This window comes from Sorex araneus, chromosome 3, assembly GCF_027595985.1.
Source record: "Sorex araneus isolate mSorAra2 chromosome 3, mSorAra2.pri, whole genome shotgun sequence".
Classification (NCBI taxonomy): domain Eukaryota; kingdom Metazoa; phylum Chordata; class Mammalia; order Eulipotyphla; family Soricidae; genus Sorex; species Sorex araneus.
Window position 1 is genome coordinate 41837503 of NC_073304.1, and position 25533 is coordinate 41863035.

At 42.2% G+C, this 25533-nt stretch overlaps 1 protein-coding gene across 3 annotated transcripts in view; it reads left to right on the forward strand.

Annotated features, from left to right (window-relative positions):
• Positions 1–25533, forward strand: part of ARMH4 (armadillo like helical domain containing 4) — a 148580-nt gene that overhangs the window by 276 nt on the left and 122771 nt on the right. The window contains exons 1-3 of one of the 3 annotated variants that reach the window (XM_055130207.1): positions 12–747; positions 14627–16016; positions 23540–23794. In XM_055130207.1, the coding sequence (XP_054986182.1) occupies positions 712–747; positions 14627–16016; positions 23540–23794 (1681 nt within the window). In that variant the 5' untranslated portion in view covers positions 12–711. Of the gene's footprint in view, positions 1–11; positions 748–14626; positions 16017–23539; positions 23795–25533 lie in introns of those variants that run through there. The other 2 variants (XM_055130206.1, XM_055130205.1) reach the window with 2 other exon arrangements.

Consider the following 25533-nt stretch of genomic DNA (forward strand, 5'->3'; position numbering starts at 1 on the left):
GGGAGCCCGGCGGCGCGGGGTGGCCCCGGGAGCGGTGCAGCGCGGGGCGCGCCAGACGTGCGCCCTGCGCCCCGGCGGAACGCGGTGCCCGGCGCCGGGTGCGCGGGGGGCAGCTCGGAACGCGCCGGGAGCGGCGGGCAGGCCTGGGAGGACTCGCTGCACTCCTCGCTCCAGCCCAGCCTCCCGGCTCCGCACTAGCGAGCGGGCCTTTGTGCTGGCGGAGCTGGCCGAGCTGCTGGCTGCTTTTGTGTGGGCTTTTTCTTTCTTCTCTCCTTCCCCTCCCACTCTCGCAACGGTGGTCGAGAAGTTCCCCCAAGACAACGGTTTGCTCCTTTCAGCGTCGATCGAGGTGTCCCCAGTGCCAGGGAGTGCCTAGCAGGCGAGGGGCGAACGGGGGCGGCGATGGCCCCCGAAATGTGTTCTGCCACTTTGCAGAAAACAAACAGTTGAGTGTTTAGCGCAGAGGTGTCACGGAACCTCCTTGCTCAGACTCTGATCCGGTCCCCCAGGACGCGGCCGGAGGATGCTAATTACAGAGGTCACTTAACTGGGAAAGGGCCGCGGGTTAGACGCGGAGGAGGTCAGGCTCTGCTGAAGACTCCTGAATGATAGGGAGGTGCAGCCGGGAGGTGCCCAGATGTCGCGTGGGCACCCCGGTCGCTGACGGAACACGACCTGTATAGAACCCAAACGTGGAGACCCGTGAGAAAGATGTCGGGGCACAGGAAATTGAGGACCCCGAAGTGGGTGAGTGCTCAAAGATGAGAAATCTTTGACTTCCCAAGTTGATCCCGAAGATCTGCCGGGAGCTTGGCACCGGATTTCGGTGCAGAGCAGACGTGGAGGAGAGAAGAGGCTGCCGGATTTCTCAGGAAGTTTTTAGTTTGAAACTTAAGTGGGAGTGGGAGCGGTTCTCACAACTATCCAGAGAGCTCTGAAGGCTTTCCGTAGAGTGTAAAATGGGGCGGGGGTGAGCTTTAGAATCTGCGTGTCTCCCTCTTTTTTTTGTGTGCGTCTTCTTGTGCATGATGCGGTTGGGATCCAAGACTGACTTCTTCCGGCTGATTTCTGCTAATTTGCCCGAGTAACCCCACTGTATTGAAAGAAGCTCCGAACACCATTGAGATCTTCAGAGTGTCAGAACATTGCTGCCTTTATACACAGTGAAGATTTAAGATTTATTTGGCTTATTCTTATGAGTAGGGATGAAACATGCTACTTTTGCCGTAACAGTGAGCCAGACACTTAGGCTGCAGACTTGGTATTGATTGTGTTTATTTACAAAATTCCCAAGACTCACCAAGTGTCAGGTAGCTACAGCAACCGAGCCAATTAAGAAGAGGTGGATTTATCTTTGTGTTCACGAGCAGCTTCTTATCATTATCTCCCAGCATTTTCTGCTTGATTTTTCAATATAATAATTTGGCTTTGTAGAAGTGGCTTGATACTAAATTATAAAAATGGAATCAAAATAAGGAAGATAGACTTATGGAAACTTCCACTTTCATCTAATGGTTTATTTCACTCAATTAAGCAGATGTTTGCCTGAAAAGTTGTGTCATGAAATTTTTGTGTTTTGAGTTTTGCTTATTTGCACAAAGAAAAGCTTCACCCCCCCCCGCCCCCTCCCCAGGGAACTTGAATTTAATGTACACATGAAAATACCTTCCCTAATTACAGTGTGTGGCCAGTCCTGTTTTCCCATCTTGTCTTTACTTAGTGGTTATAAGAAAAGCATCTGAATCTACTTTCATCATGAGATGTTAGATATTGTGTTGGTTCCTTGTAATGTCTACCTTGGGACTACCTTCCCCCTAATGTGCCCACTAGCACATAATGACCTCAAGCAAATGAAGTTTGATAACCACAAAAAACAGAAATGAAGTGGCCAATTAGCTCACTAAAAAGAACTAACAGATGAGAGAATGTGAACTTGCTAAAGATTGATTAGGGTTGAAATCTGCAACATCAGATGAATCCCTGGTCGCTTAAACTCCATAAAAGAAAAGGCTCTCTCTGGGGAAAAATGTGACTGATGTCTGGATGCTTTGAATTGCTTATATGTCTGTGGTTCAAGGGAACTGTGCCTGTCACCACAATGGTTTGTCTTACGTTGTAGGATATTTTGAAAACTTTTCCCTCAAACTCTTTTCATATCTAGTACCATAATTTTTATCAGTCTTCTATCCTTGGAAGTAATAAAAAGATTATCATCTCCATTTTGCAAGAAATTGAGTCCCTATGACTTGACTAAGGTAAAGCTGGACTTTGAGTTTTCAAACTTTCAAGCGTAGATTCTTTTACCAGGATGATGCCAAACTTGTGGTATCTATGTGCAGAACTTAGTCATGGGTTCCAAGCATGGAGAAACAATTTTCTTGTTGTAGCTAGAGTAACCATATTACTCCAGTCTACTTACTCCCTTCCCTGTTAGTATCGATGATGCTTTTCTCCTGTACCCCCCTATGATCCTTTGTGGTTCCTCCAATTTCTGTTCAAACACACTGGTCGAACATATGACTGAAAGCCTCATCTGTCATTCCTGTTATTTACTTTCTAGTGAAGGATGACTGGGGCCAGATCTTAAATCCAATCTATTAGGCCAGTGACAATTGCCAATAGCACAGTGAGTTGTAGTGCCTTAACGCTGTCTGCCGTGGCTGGGTTCAAGGGTCTGAATCTTGATAAGCTCAGCTTTCAACAAACAAAATTGTGTCGGTAAGGAAAGCCTTAACGTATACAAAGAGAAAAGGTAAACCAAGGAGAAATTAATCACTGAGGATCAGGTGAAAACACAAAATAGAAAGAAAGAAACAAGCAAAAGAGTTCCCTTTTCTTTTTATCAATCAATCACTGGACTTTGAGAGATGTGATCACTGTATCACTGCCATCCCGTTGCTCATCGATTTGCTTGAGTGGGCACCAGTCACATCTCCATTGTGAGACTTGTTACTGTTTTTTTGCATATCAAATATGCCACGGGTAGCTTTCCAGGCTTTGCCATGCGGGTGAGATACTCTCGGTAGCTTGCCAGGCTCTGATGTGATAACAATTAGAAAACAAATTGATCTGAAACTCTGAGTCTTGTCACTTGTTACACCAATTAGTTTTTTAAAAAATTTTTAAATTTTATAAAGTAGTTCACAATATTTGATTACATCTAATATTCAAGCATCAATCCCACTTCCATACAACTTCCCACCACCATATTTTGGATGTTTCAATCCCGTACCCCAATCCCTGCCCCCAAACAGAACTAAAATATTTCCCTCTGAAGTTGATTGCTCCTACTTTGGATCCCATCAAAAGTGGAGTGGTACTCTTGGAGTATGGGTAAGGTATGTCCTATGAACTGTCCCATGGCCTCAAATGTGGTGCAGGAAAAGGTTCTTTTGTGGGCGAGGCTTGACCTGAGTATGTGGAGAGAGGCCATGAGCATGACATTGGTTGAGTTGTGGAGGTTTTCGGCTGCCAGGGCTGGGTCCATTGGGGTGGGGAGGGCTCTCACCCGCACTCCTCTGGAGCGCCCCGAGTGAAACAGCCTGGCGTGGGGTCTGGCGGCATGGTTATGGCAAGCGTCATGTTATGATGCGTCTGGGAGAGAAGGACATGTGATCTGGATGGTGGTCGATGACAAGATTATCTGGCACCGGGGCTGGAGCAATAGCACAGTGGGGAGGGCATTAGTCTTGCACGCGGCCGACCCAGGTTCGATTCCCAGGATTCCATATGGTCCCCTAAGCATAGCCAGGAGTAATTCCTGAGTACAGAGCCAGGAGTAACCCCTGAGCATCGCAGGTGTGACCCAAAAAGCAAAAAAAAAAAAAAAAAGATTATCTGGCGCCAGCCAGAGATAGCTTATGGGTATGACTGCTGAGTCGCTGCACTAATTATTTTTTAAAAATAAAATTAATTCTGTCACTGTATCACTGTCATCCTTTTGCTAATCGATTTGCTCGAGCAGGCACCAGTAACATCTCCATTGTGAGACTTGTTGTTACTGTTTTTGGCATATCGAATACACCATGGGAAGCTTGTCAGGCTCTGCTGTGTAGGTGAGGTACTTTCGGTAGCTTGCTGGGCTCTCCGAAGGGAGAATTAGGCAAGTTGGGGTTATCAAAGGAAAGCTTCTCCCTCCCTTCTCTGCTTTAACTTGGGGGGTCACCTTCAGTCTCTCAGTCTCAGTCTCTCAGTCCCCATCACATTTTCTTCATTTTCTTTACATTCTATAATTCTCATTACGAACAGCTTCTGATTCATCATTACAGTTCTGCAGAGAGTTTACCCACCACAAACCTGAGCCTTCATCTCTTCTGTCCATCTTGAGAGTTTCTCAGACACTTGATAGCCAGGGGTCTGGTCAGGGCTTTGCAACTTGAGGTGAAGAAGCAGAAATTCCTCAGCGTCTCCCCATCTTTCCACTCCCGACTCGAGGAACCAGCCTCCTCCAACACTTCAGGGTGATGGGCCCCAATAATCACCCCAGAGTCGTTATCCCCAGGTGGCCTGGTCAGGGAGTGAAGAAGAGAAGGGGATTGTTTGCAACTGGACATGAGGGAGTAGAAATTCTGATCTGGGGATGGTTTATCAGAAGATGCATTACCATATTCTCCTGCCTCTGTTGTTCTGAGGATCAGTAGGAGACTCTGTGCAAAGACCTTCAGCCACTCTCTTGTAGGGTGGACAAGGACACGTGCTGCGGCACTCTGTCCTGGGGACCAAGGTCACTTCTGGGTCCAGATGAGTCTGAGTCACAGCCCTACCCTGTCCCGCTGGACCTGGGCCCGTCTGGGTCCTGATTTACTCTAATCTTGGATCAGCACATCTGCTTGAGTCTCATCCAATAGCTCGCTTTCCAATAGCTGGTGGTCCTCTGCCCAGGGAGAGATGAAGAGTCAGGGGTGCTTTGCAGCTTGACTCGAGGGAGCTGAAATTCCTGATCTGGATATCTTGGAACAAGTGAGAAACAAGGATGTTGGGGCGATCTGGCTGGACATCTGTCAACCCCATTGATTGCCAGGGTTGACTTGGCTGATCTGGCTGTCTAGGCGGGTCTCTCCTTCCTCCCTCACTGCTCCATGTGCATTCTTCCTGAAGCTGTGTGCTCGGTCGAAGAGCACAGCCTTCCCGGAATAGAGATGGACCGGTCTTCGGTTGGTCGAGGGTATATGAATAGCTGCGCTCCCCTGCTAGAACCTCCAAACAAGCTCTCAAAATTGATTCTAAAAAACTAAAATATACCTTAAATAAGAATGCAGAGGTTAACACTATTTTTAAAGTTACCCCTTGAATAAGAGGCCCAAACTGACTGGGTGCTATAGTTAGTTGTTAGGAAACTATAGTTGAAGGAAACTATAGTTAGTTGTTATTTCGTGGTGTGTGTGTGTGTGTGTGTGTGTGTATGTGTGTGTGTGTGTGTGTGTGTGTGTGTTGGGTCAAGGGGCTTTACCCAGCAGTGCTCAGGGTTTACTCCTGGCTCTGTGCTCAGGGATCACTCCTGATGGTGCTCAGGAAGCCATATAGGATGCTGGGAATCAAATGCAGGTTGGCTGCATGCAAAGCAATCACCTTGTGCTATCTCTCCATCCCCCAAAGTACAAGTAGTTTTGTTTTCATGGACATATCATAGATATGAAAAAGTCTTACAATAGATAGCTCAATGGGCTGTGCATGTGCTCTGCATGTAGGAATTCCAGGTTCATGTCCCCCAAGCACTTGGGAGTGACCCTCAAGCACAGAGCTGGTAATAGTCCCTGACCACTATTAAAACAAAACCAAAACAAAACCCCTCAAACAAAAACAAAATATTAAAATATAAAATAGGGGCTCCAGACTTCTTTTCCACATTCTTTCATTTTATTTTTTTATTTTTTGTAATGGATCCCCGTGAGGTGCAGTTACAGACTTGCAAACTCTTTTCCACATTCTTAAGTATTATTTATATTCAACACTAGCAAGTATTTAACTAACATTTCTTCTATGTGCCTACCATTATTATATGGTAAACAAAGGAAATTAAAAGACCAGTGTAGGCATACAAAGAACATCATCTTATTTGACATGACAAGGCTTAAAGATATGGTTTATATTAGAGGAAATGGGAGAAGATAGAGAATGGGCCTAACATTTTTGTAACAGCAGTTAATAAGCTTGACATCAGCTGAGTGGAGAGTGTTTGGATATCTGGTATGGGAAAGAAAGAGGAATTATTCTAGTTACTGTGTTGGTGTGAAGAAAATTTAGAAACCTGCAAAGAATAAGGCAAGAGAGTAATAAAACCAACTGGTGATTATCTGTGTACTGAACACTAGATGCTTTATAGATAAAATATAGTTTGGCAGCTGTGACTTGATTTTTTTGCGGGGGGGGGCAGGTGGGCATGGGAGCATACCCAACTGTGCTCAGGGCTTATTTCTGGCTCTGTGCTCAGGGATTACTCCTGGCAGGGTTCAGGGGACTGTATGGGATACGAGGGATTGAACCTAGGTCTGTCACATGCAAGTAAGTGCACTACCCACTAAACTGTCTCTCCAACCTGGCAATTATAAATTTGGGGTTTTTACATGATGTAAACAAGATGGTATGTTTGAGGTGGCATCCAAGTAAGATTCAATAGACAGAGGCAAGAGAGACAGTATAATGGGTAAGATGCTTGCCTTGCATACAATTGACCTATTTCAATCTTCACCATCCCCAAAGGTCCCCTGAGCACATTCAGGAAAGATCCCTAAACACACAGGAGTAAACTCTAAACACCACTGGAAGTGGCACATATGGCAAAACCAAAACCAAAACCAAAAAGTTCCAGTAGATGAAGAAAATCTAAGGCTAGGCAATTTTCTTCCTGAAACTTTATCAGCTACTTCCATATATGTGTGTTTAATCTTGAGAAAAGTGATCAACCAGATCAACCTGCAGGCCTCCTATGTCTTGAATACACTAAAGGCAGTGCTCCTGGTCCTTATGGAACTCAATTTACTTTGGAAATGGTAACCTTGTCACAGAGGACAATGTTTTAACTCATGGGTTCACTTCTGTGTCTTCCTTATGTAGCACACTGAGCAATAGATATTTTAGTTGGAAAAATATTGAGTGAGTGTTTAAAGTATCTTTAACAACCTAGTTGTCTAACAAGACAACTAGAACTCTCTTTTAAAATATTTGTATTTCATTTGACTTTGAAGATTGACTGCTATGACTTACAAAGAAACAGTCTGGGCTGCATTTAAGATCATTGAAGATAATGCTGGACAGAGCAGCTTTATCTACACACTGGTGGCAAAACTGCAGGCAATTGTCCAGAGGACTGCTGAACCATTAGCATACTTTGATAGTAAATAACAAACTGTTACAGACATGCTCTGAAAGGGGCACTTTTTAAATTGTTAGAAGCTAAAATCCACTATCAGTTGGCAATTTGGTTAAAGTTTATCTGAATTAATTTGCACTGATGGATATAGTGGGGTCAAAAAACCCTTCAAAATTCAGCATTCAACATTTCATAGTAAGGGAAAAGCTAAGGAGTATTATTTTTATTTGTTTGTTAAATATATAATGATTGAATTAATTTAAAATACAGGGGAAAAAGAATTAGACGATTCTAATAAACCATGAAAACTCCAGTTCCTTTTTCTTCCCAAACAAAGCATGTGATAGATCTTCAGTTGTTTGCTTATCTAGTATTTACTGAGCACTTCCTCTGTCAGGTACTTGGCCAGGGAGGGGATTCAATATTGAGGAGAAAAAAAGAGACCAGGGCCCTTTAAACTATGATTGCATTAAAATATGATTGCACATATTTAGTGAGATTTTGAATTTTGGCATTACATTATCAATGGTCAGTTTTTTTCTTATTTGTGCTTTAACACTGGGGACTAGAGTCACTGGAAGTTACCGACTCCTGGGATGCTGTGTGAGCTATCCTATGCTTTGAATGTGAAATAAGATCTGGAACTTGAAGGTCATCTACCACTTTATCTGTGTTTCAGACATGTTCTCTGGTGTCTTTCCAAAGAGCCTCTGTTCGGCTGTGTTTAAAGTTCATGCACCATGAATAGTGGGGAGAAGGAGCATATGGCTGCACTCCTCAGGGGTGGATGAGATTTGCAGTTTACCCCCATTTTTTTTCTGTCATAATTGGATTTAGAAAACAGGTGGCCAGCAAATACTAGCAGAAGGGAAGTCTTTGAGCACAATGGCAGGGTTCCCTCCACAGAATTATAAAGCTCAACATCTACGTAAAAATAAAACCTTGAAAGAGAATTCTGTTTTAGAAAAGTGATTGAGATTGTACTCAGTCTTTATTGATTTTCTTCCTCCAATGTGATTTGTTTATAATATTCTTGTCATAAAAAATGTTATGGGGCTGAAATAATAGTACACTGGATAGGGTGCTTACCTTCATCTGGGTTCGATTTCTAGTATTCCATATGGTCCTCTGAACACTGCCAGAAGTAATTCCTGAGTGCAAAGCCAGGAGTAACCCCTGAACATCACCAGGTGTGGACCAAGAACAAACAAGGAATGTTATGACTCCAGAACATATAAATAAAATGTGAAGTCATCTTTCAACCATTTGGATGTCTTGCCTTCTTGATGGCAAAATAGCAAGGTTATGAAAACATTTGCATGTTTGTTTTATGTTGTGTAGATAACCGTGAAAATGCAAGTCGCAGAAGTGAACTCAGAGGTTACTTTGGGGCTAGAGAGATACAGCAAGGTAGGGTGTTGGCCTTACATGACCTGAGTTCTATATCTGGATTCCCATATGGTCCTAAGAGCAGGCCAAGAGTAATTCTTTTTTGAATCACCGTGAAAAAAAACACAAAGCTTTCAGGTTTAAGTCTCAGTCATATAATGATTAAACTCCCATCCCATCACCAGTGCACATGTTCCACCACCAAGAACCCCAATATACCTCCTCCCACCCACCCCCCACCTAAGTAGCTAATGATCTTCACTTTATTCTCTCTATACTTTGAATACATTCAATATTTCAATAGAGAACTCACTATTATTGTTTGGAATTTCCCCCCAACAATCAGGCCTGCTGAAAGGCATCATTTAATAATTCCTTTTCATTGCTGAGAATGAAGATTCTATGAGCTTGCACGGCTGCAATAGTGGCCACATGGTTTTGGATTTCTGATACTTTAGCTCAGTTCACAGTCTAGATGCATTTTTGTAAGAAGCTACTCTGGGTGCCAAAATGGGTTAGAAGACCTCCAAGAGTAATTCTTGAGTGCAAAGCCAGGAGTAAGCCCTGAGCATCCCTGGTGTAGCCCGAAAACAAAACAAAAAGATTACTTTGACTCTTCGTTTTACCCAAGGAGAAACTGAGACATAGCCCAGTATCATGTAACAAGCTTAAAAACATCAAAACTAGTGGATTGGGAATGTGGCTCAATGGTAAAGCACCTGCCTTGCATGCAATGAGGCCCCAGGATTTGATCTTCAGTACCACAATGAAACATCAAAATTAGGATTGAAGTATCACATTTCTGATTTCAATTCAGAACTAAACTCGCTACTCATGCTGGCCTGTATTTTTCAGTTTTTAATCTAGAAGCATGGGATCAGATCCCATTGTAGATCCAGCTTCGAGGCCACACCTTCCAATGTCAGGATGTTAGTAAAGAGTTCACTGAATGGGAAGAATATTTGCTCAGGAAAAGGCTGTTCTCTGAAGAACTCGGAAGTGAACTAGATTTCTGTAGCTTTTATGTATCTTTAATTATATAGAGCTTTATAGTTCAAAGCTGTAGTTTCTAAAGGTATAGTTTTATAGACTATGACCATTCTTGTTTTCTTGTTCTGTGTGTGTGTGTGTGTGTGTGTGAGAGAGAGAGAGAGAGAGAGAGTGAGTGTGAATGTGTGTGTGCTTATCTGTTTGCTTGTTTTTAGGAAGAAGAATAGAGCATCAGGTAAAATACAGATTCTATCTGTTACCTGGCTATGAACTGGAAAGCTCTATAGCTCATCTAAAGTTTCCTGAAAAATAATTCCAGAATTATTCACGTGCCTTGGCACATGCTATTTTCTCTTTTTCAAGTAACTTTTCTGTATTTTCTCTTTTTATTTATTATTATTTAAATTTTTATGAAAGAGCCATGGTTTACAAAGTTCTGATAGTCGAATTTTTTTTTTTTCTTTTTGGGTCACACCTGGCGATGCACAGGGGTTACTCCTGGCTCTGCACTCAGGAATCACCCCTGGCGGTGCTCAGGGGACCATATGGGACGCTGGGATTCGAACCTGGGTTGGCCGCGTGCAAGGCAAACGCCCTCCCCGCCGTGCTATCACTCCAGCCCCTGATAGTCGAATTTTAGGCACATAATAATTCAACACCAGACCCTTCACTGATGTCAACTTCCCTCCACCAGTGTTCCCAGGTCCCATTTTGTTTCTTTTTAAAATTATTATTAAGGTTACAGCAGAGCCTGGCAAGCTACCCGTGGTGTATTCGATATACCAAAAACAGTAACAACAAGTCTCATAATGGAGACGTTACTGGTGCCCGCTCGAGCAAATTAATGAACAAAGGGACAGTGCTACAGTGCTATTAAGGTTACATGGTTACTATTAACTATTGATGTACAAAGATATTGTACCTCACCATCAGAAAAGTGCCTAAGACTGCTGTTCTTACTGTTCTCTCTCTCTCTCTCTCTCTCTTTTTAAAAATTAAATTTTTTTTTTTTTTGCTTTTTGGGTCACACCCGGCAATGCACAGGGGTTATTCCTGGCTCTGCACTTAGGAATTATCCTTGGCTGTGCTCAGGGGACCATATGGGATGCTGGGATTCAAACTCAGTTTGGCCGCGTGCAAGGCGAATGCCCTATCCACTGTGCTATCATTCCAGCTCCTCTCTCTTTCTCTTTAACTCTCATTATACTTGAAGGCCCTCAGAGTTCACAGGGGACCATATGGAGTGCTGGGTCAGTTGAGAGCAAGGCAAATGCCCTACCTGCTGTACTGTCTCTCTGACCTTGTATTTTTTCTTTTTAAAACTGCAGCATGTGCCTTGCATTCTCAAGGTCCCAAGTTCAGTCCCAGGGAGAGTACATTCCTTCACCCTAGCACTGGCAGGTGTGACCTTGGTGGCCCTGCTCTGCTGGACCCAGTGGCCTTGTATCACTGAGCTGGGCACTGAAATGCCAGCTCAGTGGACTTAATATTTCTGGGAGTGGCCCCAGACATCTGATGATTACTTGGAAACCCTCAACAAACTAATAAGTAATATAATGCAATGATCTGTGGGCAATTTAGTACTTAAATTAATTGTTTCAAACCCTCAGTTTCTATGTGGGGAAAATGTAACATCCTTTATCTCATTATCTTTGAGAAATTTCCTTTTTTGAGGGAGCATTATTTATATTTCTCAGGTTCATCTCTCACTTAACTCTTCTACTACTAAAACTATAGTATTTGATCTGCAGTTACTTTTCTGCATGTGACCTTGTCATGTCATTTCCTTTTTCAGCATTTTCTCCATATATTGTAGACACAAGGTGTCTGTGTAGCAAATGACCCCAAATTTGTTGGCAATAAACCTTTAGTATTCCTCTCCACTTCTCTGCCTTAGGAATTTGCGAGAGGCTTGGTGGGCTGGTTCTGGCTCAGGTCTTTCTAGAAGAGGTAGGCAAGATGTTAGCAGCTGGCGCTGCAGTCTTCTTGCTAGGGCTGAGTCTGCTTCCCAGATGACTCATGCACAAGGTGCTGGTAGTTGGCAAGAGTCTGAGTCTGTGGAATCCTCTTTCCTCATGTAGAGAGCAGAAGCCTTTTCCTTTTCTGTCATCTAGATTATGTCCTGAGGTCTTGAGCTTTTCTCTGCCTCAAAAGCACCAAACAGATTAAAGGTTGGATCCTTTAAGAGAAGAGGATACTATGAAAATACACATTTTTAGATTTTATGTCAGCATATCATTTTATTATTTTTTGTTTGTTCTGGGGCCATACCCTCCTGTGCTCAGGGATCATTCCTCGTGGAGCTTAGGGAAACAAAATGTGGTTTTGGGTACTGAACTGGGATTCAGCTGTGTGCAAGGCCAGCACTTTACCCACTGTACTGACCCAAACATTTTATATCCTTTTTTTTTTTTTTTTGCTTTTTGGGTCACACCCGGCGATGCTCAGGGATTACTCCTGGCTTTGCACTCAGGAATTACTCCTGGCAGTGCTTGGGGGACCATATGGGATGCCGGGGATCGAACCTGGGTTGGCCGCGTACAAGGCAAACGCCCTCTCCGCTGTGCTATCGCTCCAGCCCAACACTTTATATTCTTAATCTGCATGGATTAATGATGGGAAAAGAAAAAGCCATGACAAGGTAGCTATTTTATTTTATCCTAGTTTTTTTTTATGTGAATTTAAAAAAAATTTTGGCTTTTGGACCACACTCAGTGGCACTCAGGGATTACTCCTGGCTCTGTGCTCAGGGATCATTCCTGGCTAGGCTTGGGGGCATATACATGGTGCCAGGGATTGAGCCCCAGTGAGCCACATGCAGGGTAAATTCTCTTCCTACTGTACTATCATTTCAGCCCCAAACTAGTAATTTTAGAATTTTAATTTTGAGCTTTAATTTTCTAGAAAGTCTATAGCCTCTGAGAAATTTTCTATGAGGGGAAAAAAAATACTACTCAGAAAAAAATAGTAGAACTCCGGACCTTAAATTTGGGGCAAAATGATCAGTTTTGTTTTCATTTTTTGTTGCAATGAGGGTAAAAAGTTTTTTGTTGTTGTTTTTGTTAACAAATGAGCACTTTTTATTTATTTGTTTTGCCACGCCCGGGATGACTCTACGTCCTCACACATGCAATGCCAATGCCCTAGTCATGAGCTACATCATAGTTTTCAAAAATACAAACAATTTTAATTGTGCAGTAATGTGTTTTCAGTAAGGATAGCTAGGTTATAAAGCTGGGAGGTAATACAGGGGTTGGGCTGTGCCTTACATGCAATTGACCCTGGCTTGATCCCTGGCACACCCTTCCAGTACCTCTGGTTAGTCCTGTGGTCTCTAGAACATGAGGATCCACGGAGCACTGCGTCCTTGGGATCCAATATTTAATTGCAGTTCCCATTGGCCAGTTTTTGGAAGTGATCCTGGGTCCTTTGGGCACTGTTTAGGAGCAACCCCAAAGAGATTGATAGTTTAAAAGCATGTTTGGTGCAATAGAGAAGGGATCACTAAAAAAATTATGGCTGGAGGAACCAGTTGGGGTGGGAGATGCATGCTGAAAGTAGATAATGGACCAAACATGATGACCTCTCAGTGTCTGTGTTGCAAGCTATAATGCCCAAAAGTAGAGAGAGAATATGGAGAATATTATCTGCCATAGAGGCAGGGGGAGGGTGGGAAAGGGGGGGTTATACCCGGGATATTGGTGGTGGGGAATGTGCACTGGTGGAGGGATGGGTGTTTGATCATTGTGAGATTGTAACCCAAACATGAAAGCTTGTAACTATCTCACGGTGATTTAATAAAATTAAAAAAAATTTTAAAAAGCATGTTTGGCTCTTCTAAATTTTTTTTCCTAAAAATATTTTAGTTAACGTGAATTCATTTTTCTTTTTCTAATTTTTTATTTTGTTGATTCACTGTGAGATATAGTTACAAGCTTTCATGTCTGAGTTATAATCACACAATGATTAAACCCCCATCCCTCCACCAGTGCATATTCCCCACCACCAATATCCCCCGTATACTCCTGCCTTTCCCACCCTTCCTCTTCTTTTAATTTCTTTGAGACATAATGTTTTTTGGGAGATGGGGATCATTTCTTGGCCCTGTGCTGTGGGACCAGGAGGTGCTAAAGGTTGAACCTTGTGTTCCCTCTTGCAAAGCATACACACTAGTCCTTTGAGACATCTCTCTATCCTTATTCATATTGTTTAATAGTTGATATATAAGAAAAATAGTGTAATCATTTTAAGACAAATTTAAATTGAGAATATTTATATTCTTAACAACACTTGAATGTAACTGACTTTTTTTTTTTAGCTTTTTGGGTCACACCTGGCGATATACAGGGGTTGCTCCTGGCTCTGCACTCAGGAATTACTCCTGGCGGTGCTCAGGGGACCATATGGGATACTGGGAATCAAACCTGGGTCAGCTGCATGCAAGGCAAACACCCTACCTGCTGGTCTATTGCTCCAGCCCCTGACATTAATTATTTTTATGATGCTATTATATAACTTTAAAATACTTGGAATGTTCTTTGAATGTAATATAGGTATAAATCAGATACACCTTATATAGCTTAGAAATATTGCACTTTTAGTCATTTGACTCCATAATTGCTAGAAGCATTGGGGGAGAATAGTACAAATGTGACTTTGAGGGTAGTTTATTTCAAGTAGGTATTTCTAAAACAATGAACTTAGTACTTGAACTATGTGTACCTTTTTCTAGAGAGCTTCAAGTTAAATCAGCTACAAAATTCAGCAGGGAAAATGAACTGGGTTAACCATGTCTCAAAGGTACAAAGAAATAGAACAGTTGTTCTATGTATCGTCTCTGAGCATGCAGAGAAAGAGATTGCCTTACTTATGGTCTCATTTAAAGGGGCTTATGTATAAAACATATGTCAGTGCAATATGCTTTTTTTTTTCCTGCAGGGCTCCATCTCTGGAATTGTCACTGCTGCCAATTTGTGTGTGCATTGCTCTTCCACTATGAACAGACCTGTTTGGTTGCACATTTGTCTGGCTTTCTGTAGCCTTCTCCTTCTCAACATAGCCGCACCATGTCTGGCTTTCCCCAATATAGCACGGAGGGATCTAGCACATGGTCATGCAGAAAAAAGACAGTCAGAGAGCATGATCACTGATGAACCTGAAAATAGCTCTGTTACTTCACAGGACTCTCCCCAACTAGTGGTCATTGAAGCTCTAGAGAAAGTATTAGCAGAACCATCAGCAGCATCATTACATAAAGCCCTGCCTGTTGGAACTGGGCTTATGCAGCCAAGTAACCCCAGTGTTAACCCTGCTACTGAACCAGTGATCCCAGTCAAAGTGTTTGCTTCCAGCCATCCATTGAGAACATCTCCTGAGAGCAGATTTTCCAAGGCCGTGTTAACTAGCCTGGCCACTGCAACTGCTTCTCTGAATATTGACAAGAAGGAGGCACCCTTCAGTGCTACCAACATTCAACCTCTTGTCAAAGGGTCCACAGAAGCAACTCAAGATTTTCTGAAGTATGTGCATTATCAGACGTTTGCAACCGAAAGTCAGGAAGGAATTAGTCTAGGACATTCACCTTCATCCTACATGACTACTAAGGAAATGCTAACCACGAAGCTGCAGACTAAGAAACCTGAAGCAGAGACAGAAGCCAGGACACCTTTTCCCAGTGCTGAATCCATGACAGGTGCTGAGCCTGGGAGCCTCATGCCAGAGTTGGAGGAACCTTTGCAGATGACAGCTGATGATACCCAGTCTCCTGCCCCCAAGTTCCGACTTGCAACCGAATATACCCTGAGTGCTGAGCTAGAAACTGACAGCCTGCTGGGAGCCCCAGAAGTCACTGTGAGTGTCAGCACAGCTGTTCCAGCTGCCTCTGTCATAAATGATGAGTGGGATGACACCAAATTAGAGCCTGTAAGCCAGATAAAGACCCCAAAGCTGGGAGACAATGCAGAGACTCAGGGGGAAATGGAAACTTCTCAGACAGCACAACAGACTAACAATGGCAAGGAAGGGGATGATCCCCTACCAGAGGTAGCAGAGGTGTCTGTGGGGCAGCCCGAAGGGGAAACACAAACAGTGCCAGCCCGGCTAATGGTGCAGGGGAAGGAGGGGTCACCTACCTTCACCCACCAAAGCTCCTTCACACCTACAAGTTTTCTGGAAGATTTGAAAGTTTCTGCTGTAAACTCCTTCCAAAATATTGGAGACTTCACAGATTCCACCAAGGAAAGCAGTTCCATGGTTTTCTTGGAGACCACTGTGTCCATTTCAGACTATACATCTGGGACATATCAACCACTCAGAAACACACTTCAGGGTAAGTGAGAGAAAGAAGAGAGAAATAAGCTTAGTTTAATTTGAAGTGTTTTATTTGTTTTTTTGTTTTTATAAAATGATAAAAGTAAGTTATTTCAGTTTTAATGAAAAGCAAAAGTAAACAAATAAGACGCTTTAGTTTAAAATGCAGTCCAAATATAACCCCTGCTTTGAGGCCAGTGGTAATCCACCGGGAACAGTGGTGATGTTTGCAGTTATTTTTGGTTGTCCCAACAGAATAGTGCTTCTGAGATTTGGTGGGGGGAAGGCGAGGATGCTGCTGAACAACTTCCAGTGGACAGGATAGCTCCCCATTACGAAGATTTATGTAGGCCAGAATGTCAGCAGTTCTGAAGTTGAGAAACCCTGCTACGGAGTAAGGTTTTTCAAACATTTTATTTGGAAAATGTACAAGCTTACAGGAAAATGTGAATTAGCTATATGTTAATTATTTTTCATTGGGTGGGGATTGAGCCATACTTGGAGATAGATGCTCATCATGCATTACTCCTTTGCTCAGGGCTCACTCCTGGTCATGCTCAGGGAATCATATGTGGTCTCGGGAATCAGGGCTTGCTGCATACAAGGCAAGCATCGTAACCCCTATTATCCCTATTATGTCTGTTCAGTTCCAATGAATGAGTTAGGTGTTTAAATAGGATAATAGATAATGCAAGATATTTCTTTCCTTATGAGTAAAAATATCCATACCCCTGACATTTCTCACCAAAAAATTACAGATGAATATTTCACTAATATTATCCATAGAAGAGTTTTTTCACTTGGTTTTCTCTTGAAGAGATTCATTTAGAAATGAGACGAATACTCCAGTGTAGGTGTTTCACCTGCTAACTGAATCTACACTTTCTCCTTCCTTTTGTTTTTTCCATCAGGGAGTGTTATGGCTGACAAACCTTATATTCATTGCTTGGGGGCATCTCTTTTATTTTGTGTACTGGGTCAGATTAACAGCGTGGGCAAGGAAAGACTGCATATGTACTCGCTCATTCAAGCTGTTTTAGAATGGATATATCTTGTTATTTCAGCTAAGTAGTTCAGCTAATGGAAAGTATCAAATTGATGATATGTTTTATAAAATGTTATTGGAACTGAGTTAAAAATGACAAAAGAGTGAATTTTACATCCCTGCTTCTTTTTTGGGGGGGTGGATAGAGTAGTAGGGAGATGCTAGGGATCAACCCAAGGTTTTATAGCAAGGCAAGTGCTATACAGCTGAATCATAGGCCTTGTTCTTGTGGCTAATTAATGATTAATTAATGGCCAATTAGTTTTTAGAGCTATTGTTGGGTTCACACCTGGCAGGATGTGAAAAGTTAATTTTTGGCAACAGTGAGATTCCCCAAAAAAACTCTTTTACATAATTATTTTTCTAAAATAGGCACATTTTAATCATTTGGGGCCTGAGGTATTGTTAGGACTTTACTTCTTCAGGGGATGTGATGACTTCCTGGTGTTTTTGTTTTTTCTTAACAAATGAGTAGCTCACGTAAACTTCATTTTTCTGATTCAACTGTACTATTTCAGCTTCAATTGAATATCAGATTTTAAAACAACCTACTAATCTTCTTCCCTGAAAGTGGGGAGGTAGAAAGAATGAGAGATGTAAATAAGTTGAGTATTATGTAAAATTCCCATGATGACTTCTAATTCTTACTCTTTTTGCTAACAGCAGTCATTTACTTAAAATTTAAGGACACTCTATCATTTCTTGTTGTTTCATATAACATGACTATAGACTGCACTGATTTTGCACATTTGTTCTCAAAAATGTTCATTAACCGGGGGTGGGATAATAAAAAAAAAAATGTTCATTAACCTCTCAATGCTGAAGACAACATGGATAACGCAGATTTGTTGGAATGATAAAACCATTCTGCTACCTTTTAGTGACAAGTAAAACATTGTCTTCAGTACTAGAGATACAAAAAGATCAGTGAGGGGCTGGAGCAATAACACATCGGGTAGGGCGTTTGCCTTGCACGCAGCCGACCCGGGTTCGATTCTCAGCATCCCATATGGTCCCCTGAGCACAGCCAGGGGTAATTCCTGAGTGCAGAGCCAGAAGTTACCCCTGTGCATTGCCGGGTGTGACCCAAAAAGCAAACAAAACAAAACAATACAAAACAAAAAATACCAAACAAACAAAAAGGTCAGTGAATCTTTTTTTTTTTTTTTTGCTTTTGCTTTTTGAGTCACACCCAGCGATGCTCAGGGGTAACTCCTGGCTCTGCACTCAGGAATTACCCCTGGCCATGCTCAGGGGACCATATGGGATGCTGGGAATTGAGCCCGGGTTGGCCGCATGCAAGGCAAACGCCCTACCCGTTGTGCTATCACTCCAGCCCCATGGTCAGTGAATCTTGGCTCTCAAGACATTTACAATTTTCCAGGGGTGGATTGTAAATTACAGTTATTTGACTAGAAAGATATTTACAATTTTAAAAACTTTAAAGAAAAGGACTAATACAATGGTACAAAGAACAAATTAGAAGCACATGTTAAAACTTTACCCTAAATCACATTTCCCCTTAAATAGATATACCAATCTGTGAAATATAAAATTATCTTCAATTCCAAAGAAGAAATGTTCCAAACTGAGGACCAGGAAAAGGAATTGCTTGTACTGAAGAATGAACAAATATTTTAAATTAAATGAATTATTTCCCAGGAAGTTATTTACTCTTAGGTTACAGGAAGTATGATAATGTTATTAGTAAAAGATTTGAGAAAGCTTTTCTCCTGTCATTTATTCCCAAAATGTTATTTTAAAAAGTGAATTAAGATAATTTTTATTTAAAGCAGTTTAGAGAAATGTGAGGAAAGAGGAAGAAAAAGATATGTGTTCGAGAGAGAACATGCTTCTTCAGAGTGGAAAAAACCTAGAATATTATTTTTTTTAAATAGTGTAACTTATTGGACTTGCTAGCATGCTTTATATATATAATTAGTTTTTACAAAGAGAGATAATAATTTCTCTTAGAAATAAAATTTTAGCTGTGGTTCAGTATTTGAAATATTTGTAACGTCTCCATTCGTCCCTGTCGAGTGCTAGTGTAGCACGATGGCGTATTGGGGGCTCTTTCAGGCTCAAAGGAATGAGGACCATCATTGTTACTGTTTTTGGCATATCGAGTACGCCATGGGTAGCTTGCCAGCTTTGCAGTTCAGGTGGGATACTCTCGGTAGCTTGCCTGGCTCTCTGAGAGGGATGGAGACTTTTGGGGCAGCGACCTTATAAATAGTCATTAATAGTGCATTTGTGGGACCGGAGAGATAGTACAAGAGAAAAGATGTTTATTTGCCTAGCATGTGGTTATGGTGCCATCACTCTGGTTTGAATCCCTAGCACCACATATAGTGCCTTGAGCACTACAAGGGATCATTCTTGAGCATAAAACCAGAAATAGTTCCAGAGTACCACCAGGTGAGCCCCCAAGGAGGGAAAAAAACCCCAAACAAACAAAATGTGTTGATTAGATGAACTTATTAGAGGATCTATTTCATTTTATTTAATAACTTACAAGCAAACACAAATCTGCAGAGGACATTCCAAGTTGGTTATTGGATAATGAAGTAGTTTATTATATGGCAAAATAATATTTCATGTAGAACTCTTCTTTATCCATTCACTTATAGCTGTAGCAAAGAGAGTATAAAAAGTTCTGATTATGGCTGATGATGGACCTAAGTCAGGTTCTTTGGTTTCTTTTTGTCTAAATTCTATAAAATATGGTCACATAGCTGATAATTATTGACTACTTAACAAATACTAGGCATGTGTCCTATTTCACCTGTATTATCTAATTAAGTTTTATAACAGCTCTAGATAGCATTTTTTCAATTTATAGCTAGATTAGTTAAGGCCCAGAGATATTAATAATTTGTTCAAGTTCATACAGCAGTAAGTGGCTAAGTCAGAACTCAAATGTGAGAAAACTGGCTTGGAGGTAGTATTCTTTTTTAAGAAATTAATTAATTTTATTCAGTTTTTTTCACTGCATCACTGTCATCCCGTTGCTCATCGATTTGCTCGAGCAGACATCAGTAATGTCACCATTTTGAGACTTGTACTGTTTTTGTCATATTGAATACGCCACGGGTAGCTGCCATGCTCTGCCGTGCCGGCGAGATACTCTTGGTAGCTTGCCGGGCTCTCCGAGAGGGGCGGAGGAATCGAACCCAGGTCGGCTGTGTGCAAGGCAGACGCCCTACCACTGTGCTATCACTCCAGCCCATTTATTAATTAATTTTAATGTAGACAAAAGCCAGAACTGTTGATATAATCCTAGAGTTGAAATTGATTAGATAACAGAGCTCTAATATTAAAATTGATCACTGTATCACTGTCACTGTCATCCCGTTGTTTATTGATTTGCTCGAGCGGGCACCAGTAATGTCTCCATTGTGAGACTTGTTGTTACTGTTTTTGGCATATCGAATACGCCGCGGGGAGCTTGCTAAGCTCTGCCATGGGGGTGAGATACTCTCGGTAGGTTGCCGGACTCTTTAAGAGGGGTGGAGGAATTAAATCCGGGTCGGCCATGTGCAAGGCGAATGCCCTACCCGCTGCGCTATTGATAAGTTTAAAAATAATACTTTTGTGTGAAAGTCTTTATATTTCACCACACGGTTAAGTAAGTCCTTGTCTAGGGATTTACTAAGCTGTTTGTCCATATTTGAGCCTTTTGTATTTTTGTTTTGTTTGTTGAGTTTAGTTGGAGTTTATGTTACTTTCCCATCTAATTTGGTATGGTCCTACTGGAAATTCAGTATTGAGGAATTTTGAGGTGTCATACATGGTTGCACAGTCCAGAAATTTCAGATTCTATGATCTTGCCCAATTAATTGGCGTGGTGGTGGCTGTGGGAGGTGTGCATGGCTGCCAGGGCTTCCAGAAGTACTGGGGGTGGGGTGCAGGGAGACTGCCCACTCCCACTCTGAGAAGGCACCAGAGTTCTCAGCCTGGGAACTGGGTTCCTGAATTATTTTGCAGTTTTGTGTCTGCAGAGAGTAGTAATGAAGTGTTGGAGTTGGGCCCGAGAGGTTGTATTCTTGAGCACAGTGACATATGGCTTCTGCTGAACGTAGTACCTGCCTCCCACTGGCATATTTGGGGACATAAAATGAGATCATATTCCCATGTAGTTAGTGTCAAGTGTGTGTATGGTACATAATATAAATTCAGTAAGCATTGCTTATTATGATTATTATGGCTTTGGCTTATGGATTATAACTTCCAGGGCTGGAGCAGTAGCATAGCGGGTAGGGTGTTTGCCTTGCACGAGGCCACCCGGGTTCAAATCTCAGCATCCCATATGGTCCCCTGAGCACCCCCAGGAGTAATTCCTGAATGTAGAGCCAGGAATAACCCCTGTGCATTGCCAGGTGTGACCCAAAAAGCTAAAAATAAATAAATAAAATAAAATAAAATAAACTTATAACTTCCCTTTTCCCTTCAGAAATATAAACGTGACATTAAGATAAACGAATACCCTTGAGTATTTTTTGGGGGGGGCCATGCCCGGCGATGCTTAGGGATTACATCTGACTCTGTGCTCAGGAATTATTCCTGGAGGTGCTCAGGGGACCTTATGGTATGTGGAGACTGAATTTGGATAGGCCTTGTTCAAGGCAAATGCCCTATCTGCTATACAATCTCTAAAACCTCATCCCTGAAATTTTTTTTTTAATAATTTATTTATTTTTAATTAGAGAATCACCGTGAGGGTACAGTTACAGATTTATACACTTTTGTGCTTATACTTCCCTCATACAAAGTTCGGAAACCCATTCCTTCACCAGTGCCCATTCTCCACCACCCGTAAACCCAGTGTCCCTCCCACCCTCCCCAATCCCATCTCCCCCCCAACCCACCCTGCCACTGTGGCAGGGCATTCCCTTCTGTTCTCTCTCTCTAATTAGCTGTTGTGGTTTGCAATAAAGGTGTTGAGTGTCCGCTGTGCTCAGTCTCTAGCCCTCATTCAGCCCGCAACTCCCTTCCCCCACATGGCCTTCGACTACAATGTAGTTGGTGATCGCTTCTCTGAGTTGCCCTTTCCCCGGAACGTGAGGCCAGCCTCGAAGCCATGGAGTCAACCTCCTGGTACTTATTTCTACAGTTCTTGGGTATTAGTCTCCCACTCTGATATTCTATATACCATAGATGAGTGCAGTCTTTCTATGTCTGTCTCTCTCTTTCTGACTCATTTCACTCAGCATGAAACTTTTCATGCCCATCCACTTAACTACAAAATTCTTGACTTCCTTTTTTCTAACAGCTGCATAGTATTCCATTGTATAGATGTACCAAAGTTTCCTCAACCAGTCATCCGTTTTGGGGCATTCGGGTTTTTTCCAGATTCTGGCTATTGTAAACAGTGCTGCAATGAAAATACATGTGCAGATGTTGTTTCGATTGTACTTTTTTGCCTCTCTGGGATATATTCCCAGCAGTGGTATTGCTGGGTCAAATGTCATCCCTGAAATTTTTTGAGTGTAGTGTAGTTATGTGTAATTTGTTTTGTAGCAAACTGATTATGTTTTTATAGCACCTTCATTATCTTAGACTGATTCAACTGATTCAGCTTCTGAAATTGACAACTCAGTTTGTCAATGAGGAAACAATGCTTGATGATTTTAGTTTTGAAGGCTTCCTTTGCCTCCCCAACCCTTACAAAGGGGGAAAAGTCCTTATCGGGCAATTTTTTCTTTTTAACTTATTAAGTATATGGTGAATTTTAATTTTTATTACTTTTTTTCAAGACCACACATGGAAGTACTCAGGGATCACTCTTGGTGGGACTCAGGGGACCATATATGATGCCAGAGATTGAACCCTGGGTCAGGTGTGTGCAAAGCAAGTGCCTTTACCTACTATAAGGCACTTATCTTAATTTTTATTTTTTTTTGTTAGTGCTTAGGGGTCGCTTCTGGTTCTGTGCTCAGGAATTACTCCTGGCAGGCCCAGAGGACCAATATGGGATGCCAAGCATCTAACCTGGGTTGGCAGCATGCAAAGCAAGAGCCCTACCCACTGTACTATTTTTCTGGTCCCTACTTTTTATTCTTGGCACATTGCTCCTTATCTTTATTTTTTAATTTATTTTTAATTTGTTTTTTGTCTTTCAGTCCTATCCAGTATTGCTTGGGGACTATTCCTGGAGCTGTGCTCAGGAATGACCTATGGCATTGCTTAAAGGACCATAGGTACTAGGGATCGTAAGGCAAGGTCCTTACCCTCTGTACTATCTCTTCAGCCTTAGGCTGTAGCGACATTTTAAAGTTTATCGACTCAGTCTATTTTAAGGATAATGTTTTTTTTTACCACACCTGATGTTTTAGGGGTTACTACTGGCTCTGCTTAGCAATCACTCCTGGTGGTGCTTGGGGAACCATATGGGACATTGGGGATCAAACCAGGGTTGGCCGTGTGCAAGTCCAACCTGTCTTATCTCTCCACGCCAGGATTTGGTCTATTTTAAAATGTCATTTCCCCCTTTTAAGACACCATCACTCAAGAGATGACAACAGCTGTTCAAGAAGAAGAAGCTACTTTATCATCAGTGACAGAAGAGCAGCAGGTTTCTACCCAGGAGACTGCAGGAGAAAATGGTGAGACGGAGGAAGGCAAGAAGTCCCTCCTGCCCACGTCTGCTATTCCTGGGGGTACGCAGCTGTCCAGTCAAGGGGAGCTTCTCACCATGACAATCTCACCGACAACCATCTCTCCATCTTTCCATGTTACTCCTGCTGCAGAAGGTTTGAAAAGAGGGAAATGCACTCAGGGCCCGGGGGTGGGTCTTTTTAGTGGGTTAATAAGAAATATAACAAGTGAGGCAGGTGGCCCTGGCATCAGGTCCCTACACGGAGCTCACTTGGAGAGTCAGCAGGAAAGGTCTCTGGACTCTCTTTTGAGAGATGTAGCACCACCTGAAAGCACCAGAATTTAGCTTCCAAGGAACATCTCCTGAAAATTCACCTCCAGAGCCCGTGAGGGCCAGACCTTCTAAAGACATGCTCCTTTGGCATGCTGGCTGCTAGGAACCAAAGAATGAAGGATCTAGGCTTGAATTCTTTTCTTCTGGATCCTTCTGATCCTCTTGATTTTCACTACTGTTGGCTTTTTCTAAAAGTCTGTTTGTTTATCTTGTTAATCCCTGCCTTGGATATTTCAAGGATTTGAAATACTATATATAAAATTCTTTCCATATAGGAAGCTTTAAATGTTCTGAGAACTCTTTTTGGTAGGATTTTCGGGCCAACTTAGCTGTGCTCAGGGATTACTCTTGACTCTGTGCTCAGGATTCACTCCTGATGGTGCTTCAGTGATCATATATGATGACAGGGATCAATCTGGGATTTGCTGCATGCAAGGTAAATACCTTAACCCTTCAACTATCTCTCTAGCCTCCTGTTTTTTGGTTTTGCAGCCACACCTGGTGGTACTCAGGGGTTATTCCTGGCTCTTTTCACAAGAGTGACCCTTGGCAGTGCTCAGGAGACTATATGTGGTGCCAGAAATTTGGACAGGGTTTATGGGATGCAAGCCACACACCTTACCTCCTATACTATCTCTTTGCTCTTTCATCCTATACTATTTCTTTTTTTTTTAAGCCTTAATCTGACAGTTTAAATTTTTTTTTCTTCGGGTTCGATCCCCGGCATCCCATATGGTCCCCCAAGCACCGCCAGGAATAATTCCTGAGTGCAAAGCCAGGAGTAACCCCTGAGCATCGCTGGGTGTGACCCAAAAAGCAAAAAAAAAATAAATAAATAAAAATAAAAATAAATTTTTTTTTCTTTTTGATTCACACCCGGCGATGCACAGGGATTACTCCTGGCTCATGCACTCAGGAATCACTCCTGACGGTACTCAGGGGGCCATATGGGATGCTGGGAATCAAACCCGGGTCGGCCACGTGCAAAGCAAATGCCCTAACCCCTGTATTATCACTCCAGCCCCCATCTTAAATTTAAAATTTTTTTTCTTTTAGCTCTTTTGGAGGGGCAGATAAGGCAGTCACACCCTTTGATAATGCTCAGGGGTCACTTCTGGTATTGCACTCAGAAATTACTCCTGGCATTGGCCTGGTGGGGACGGGGAGCCATATGGGATACTAGGGATCAAACTTGGATCTGGTATGCAGACGGCAAGGGTTTATCTACCAGCCCCCCTGACAGCTTCTTAATCCAGATTTATTAGATATGCTTGCATTATATGAGGTGTATGTGCTGATACATTTGCATACTGCAAATTGATTACCCCCATAGTATTAGCTACCACGTTTATTGCAGTCACATATAATTTCTTTTTCTGTGTGGGAATATTGAAGCTGTACTCTCTTGGCAACTTCCAAGTAGTTGCCAAGTACATCATACATTCTTATTAGCTATAATCAGCATGTACATTAGATCGCAATATCTTGTTAGTCCTATTACTGGAAATGTGTACACTTTGACTAATATTCCCCCACTTCGCTCATCCTCTCCTCCTTGTA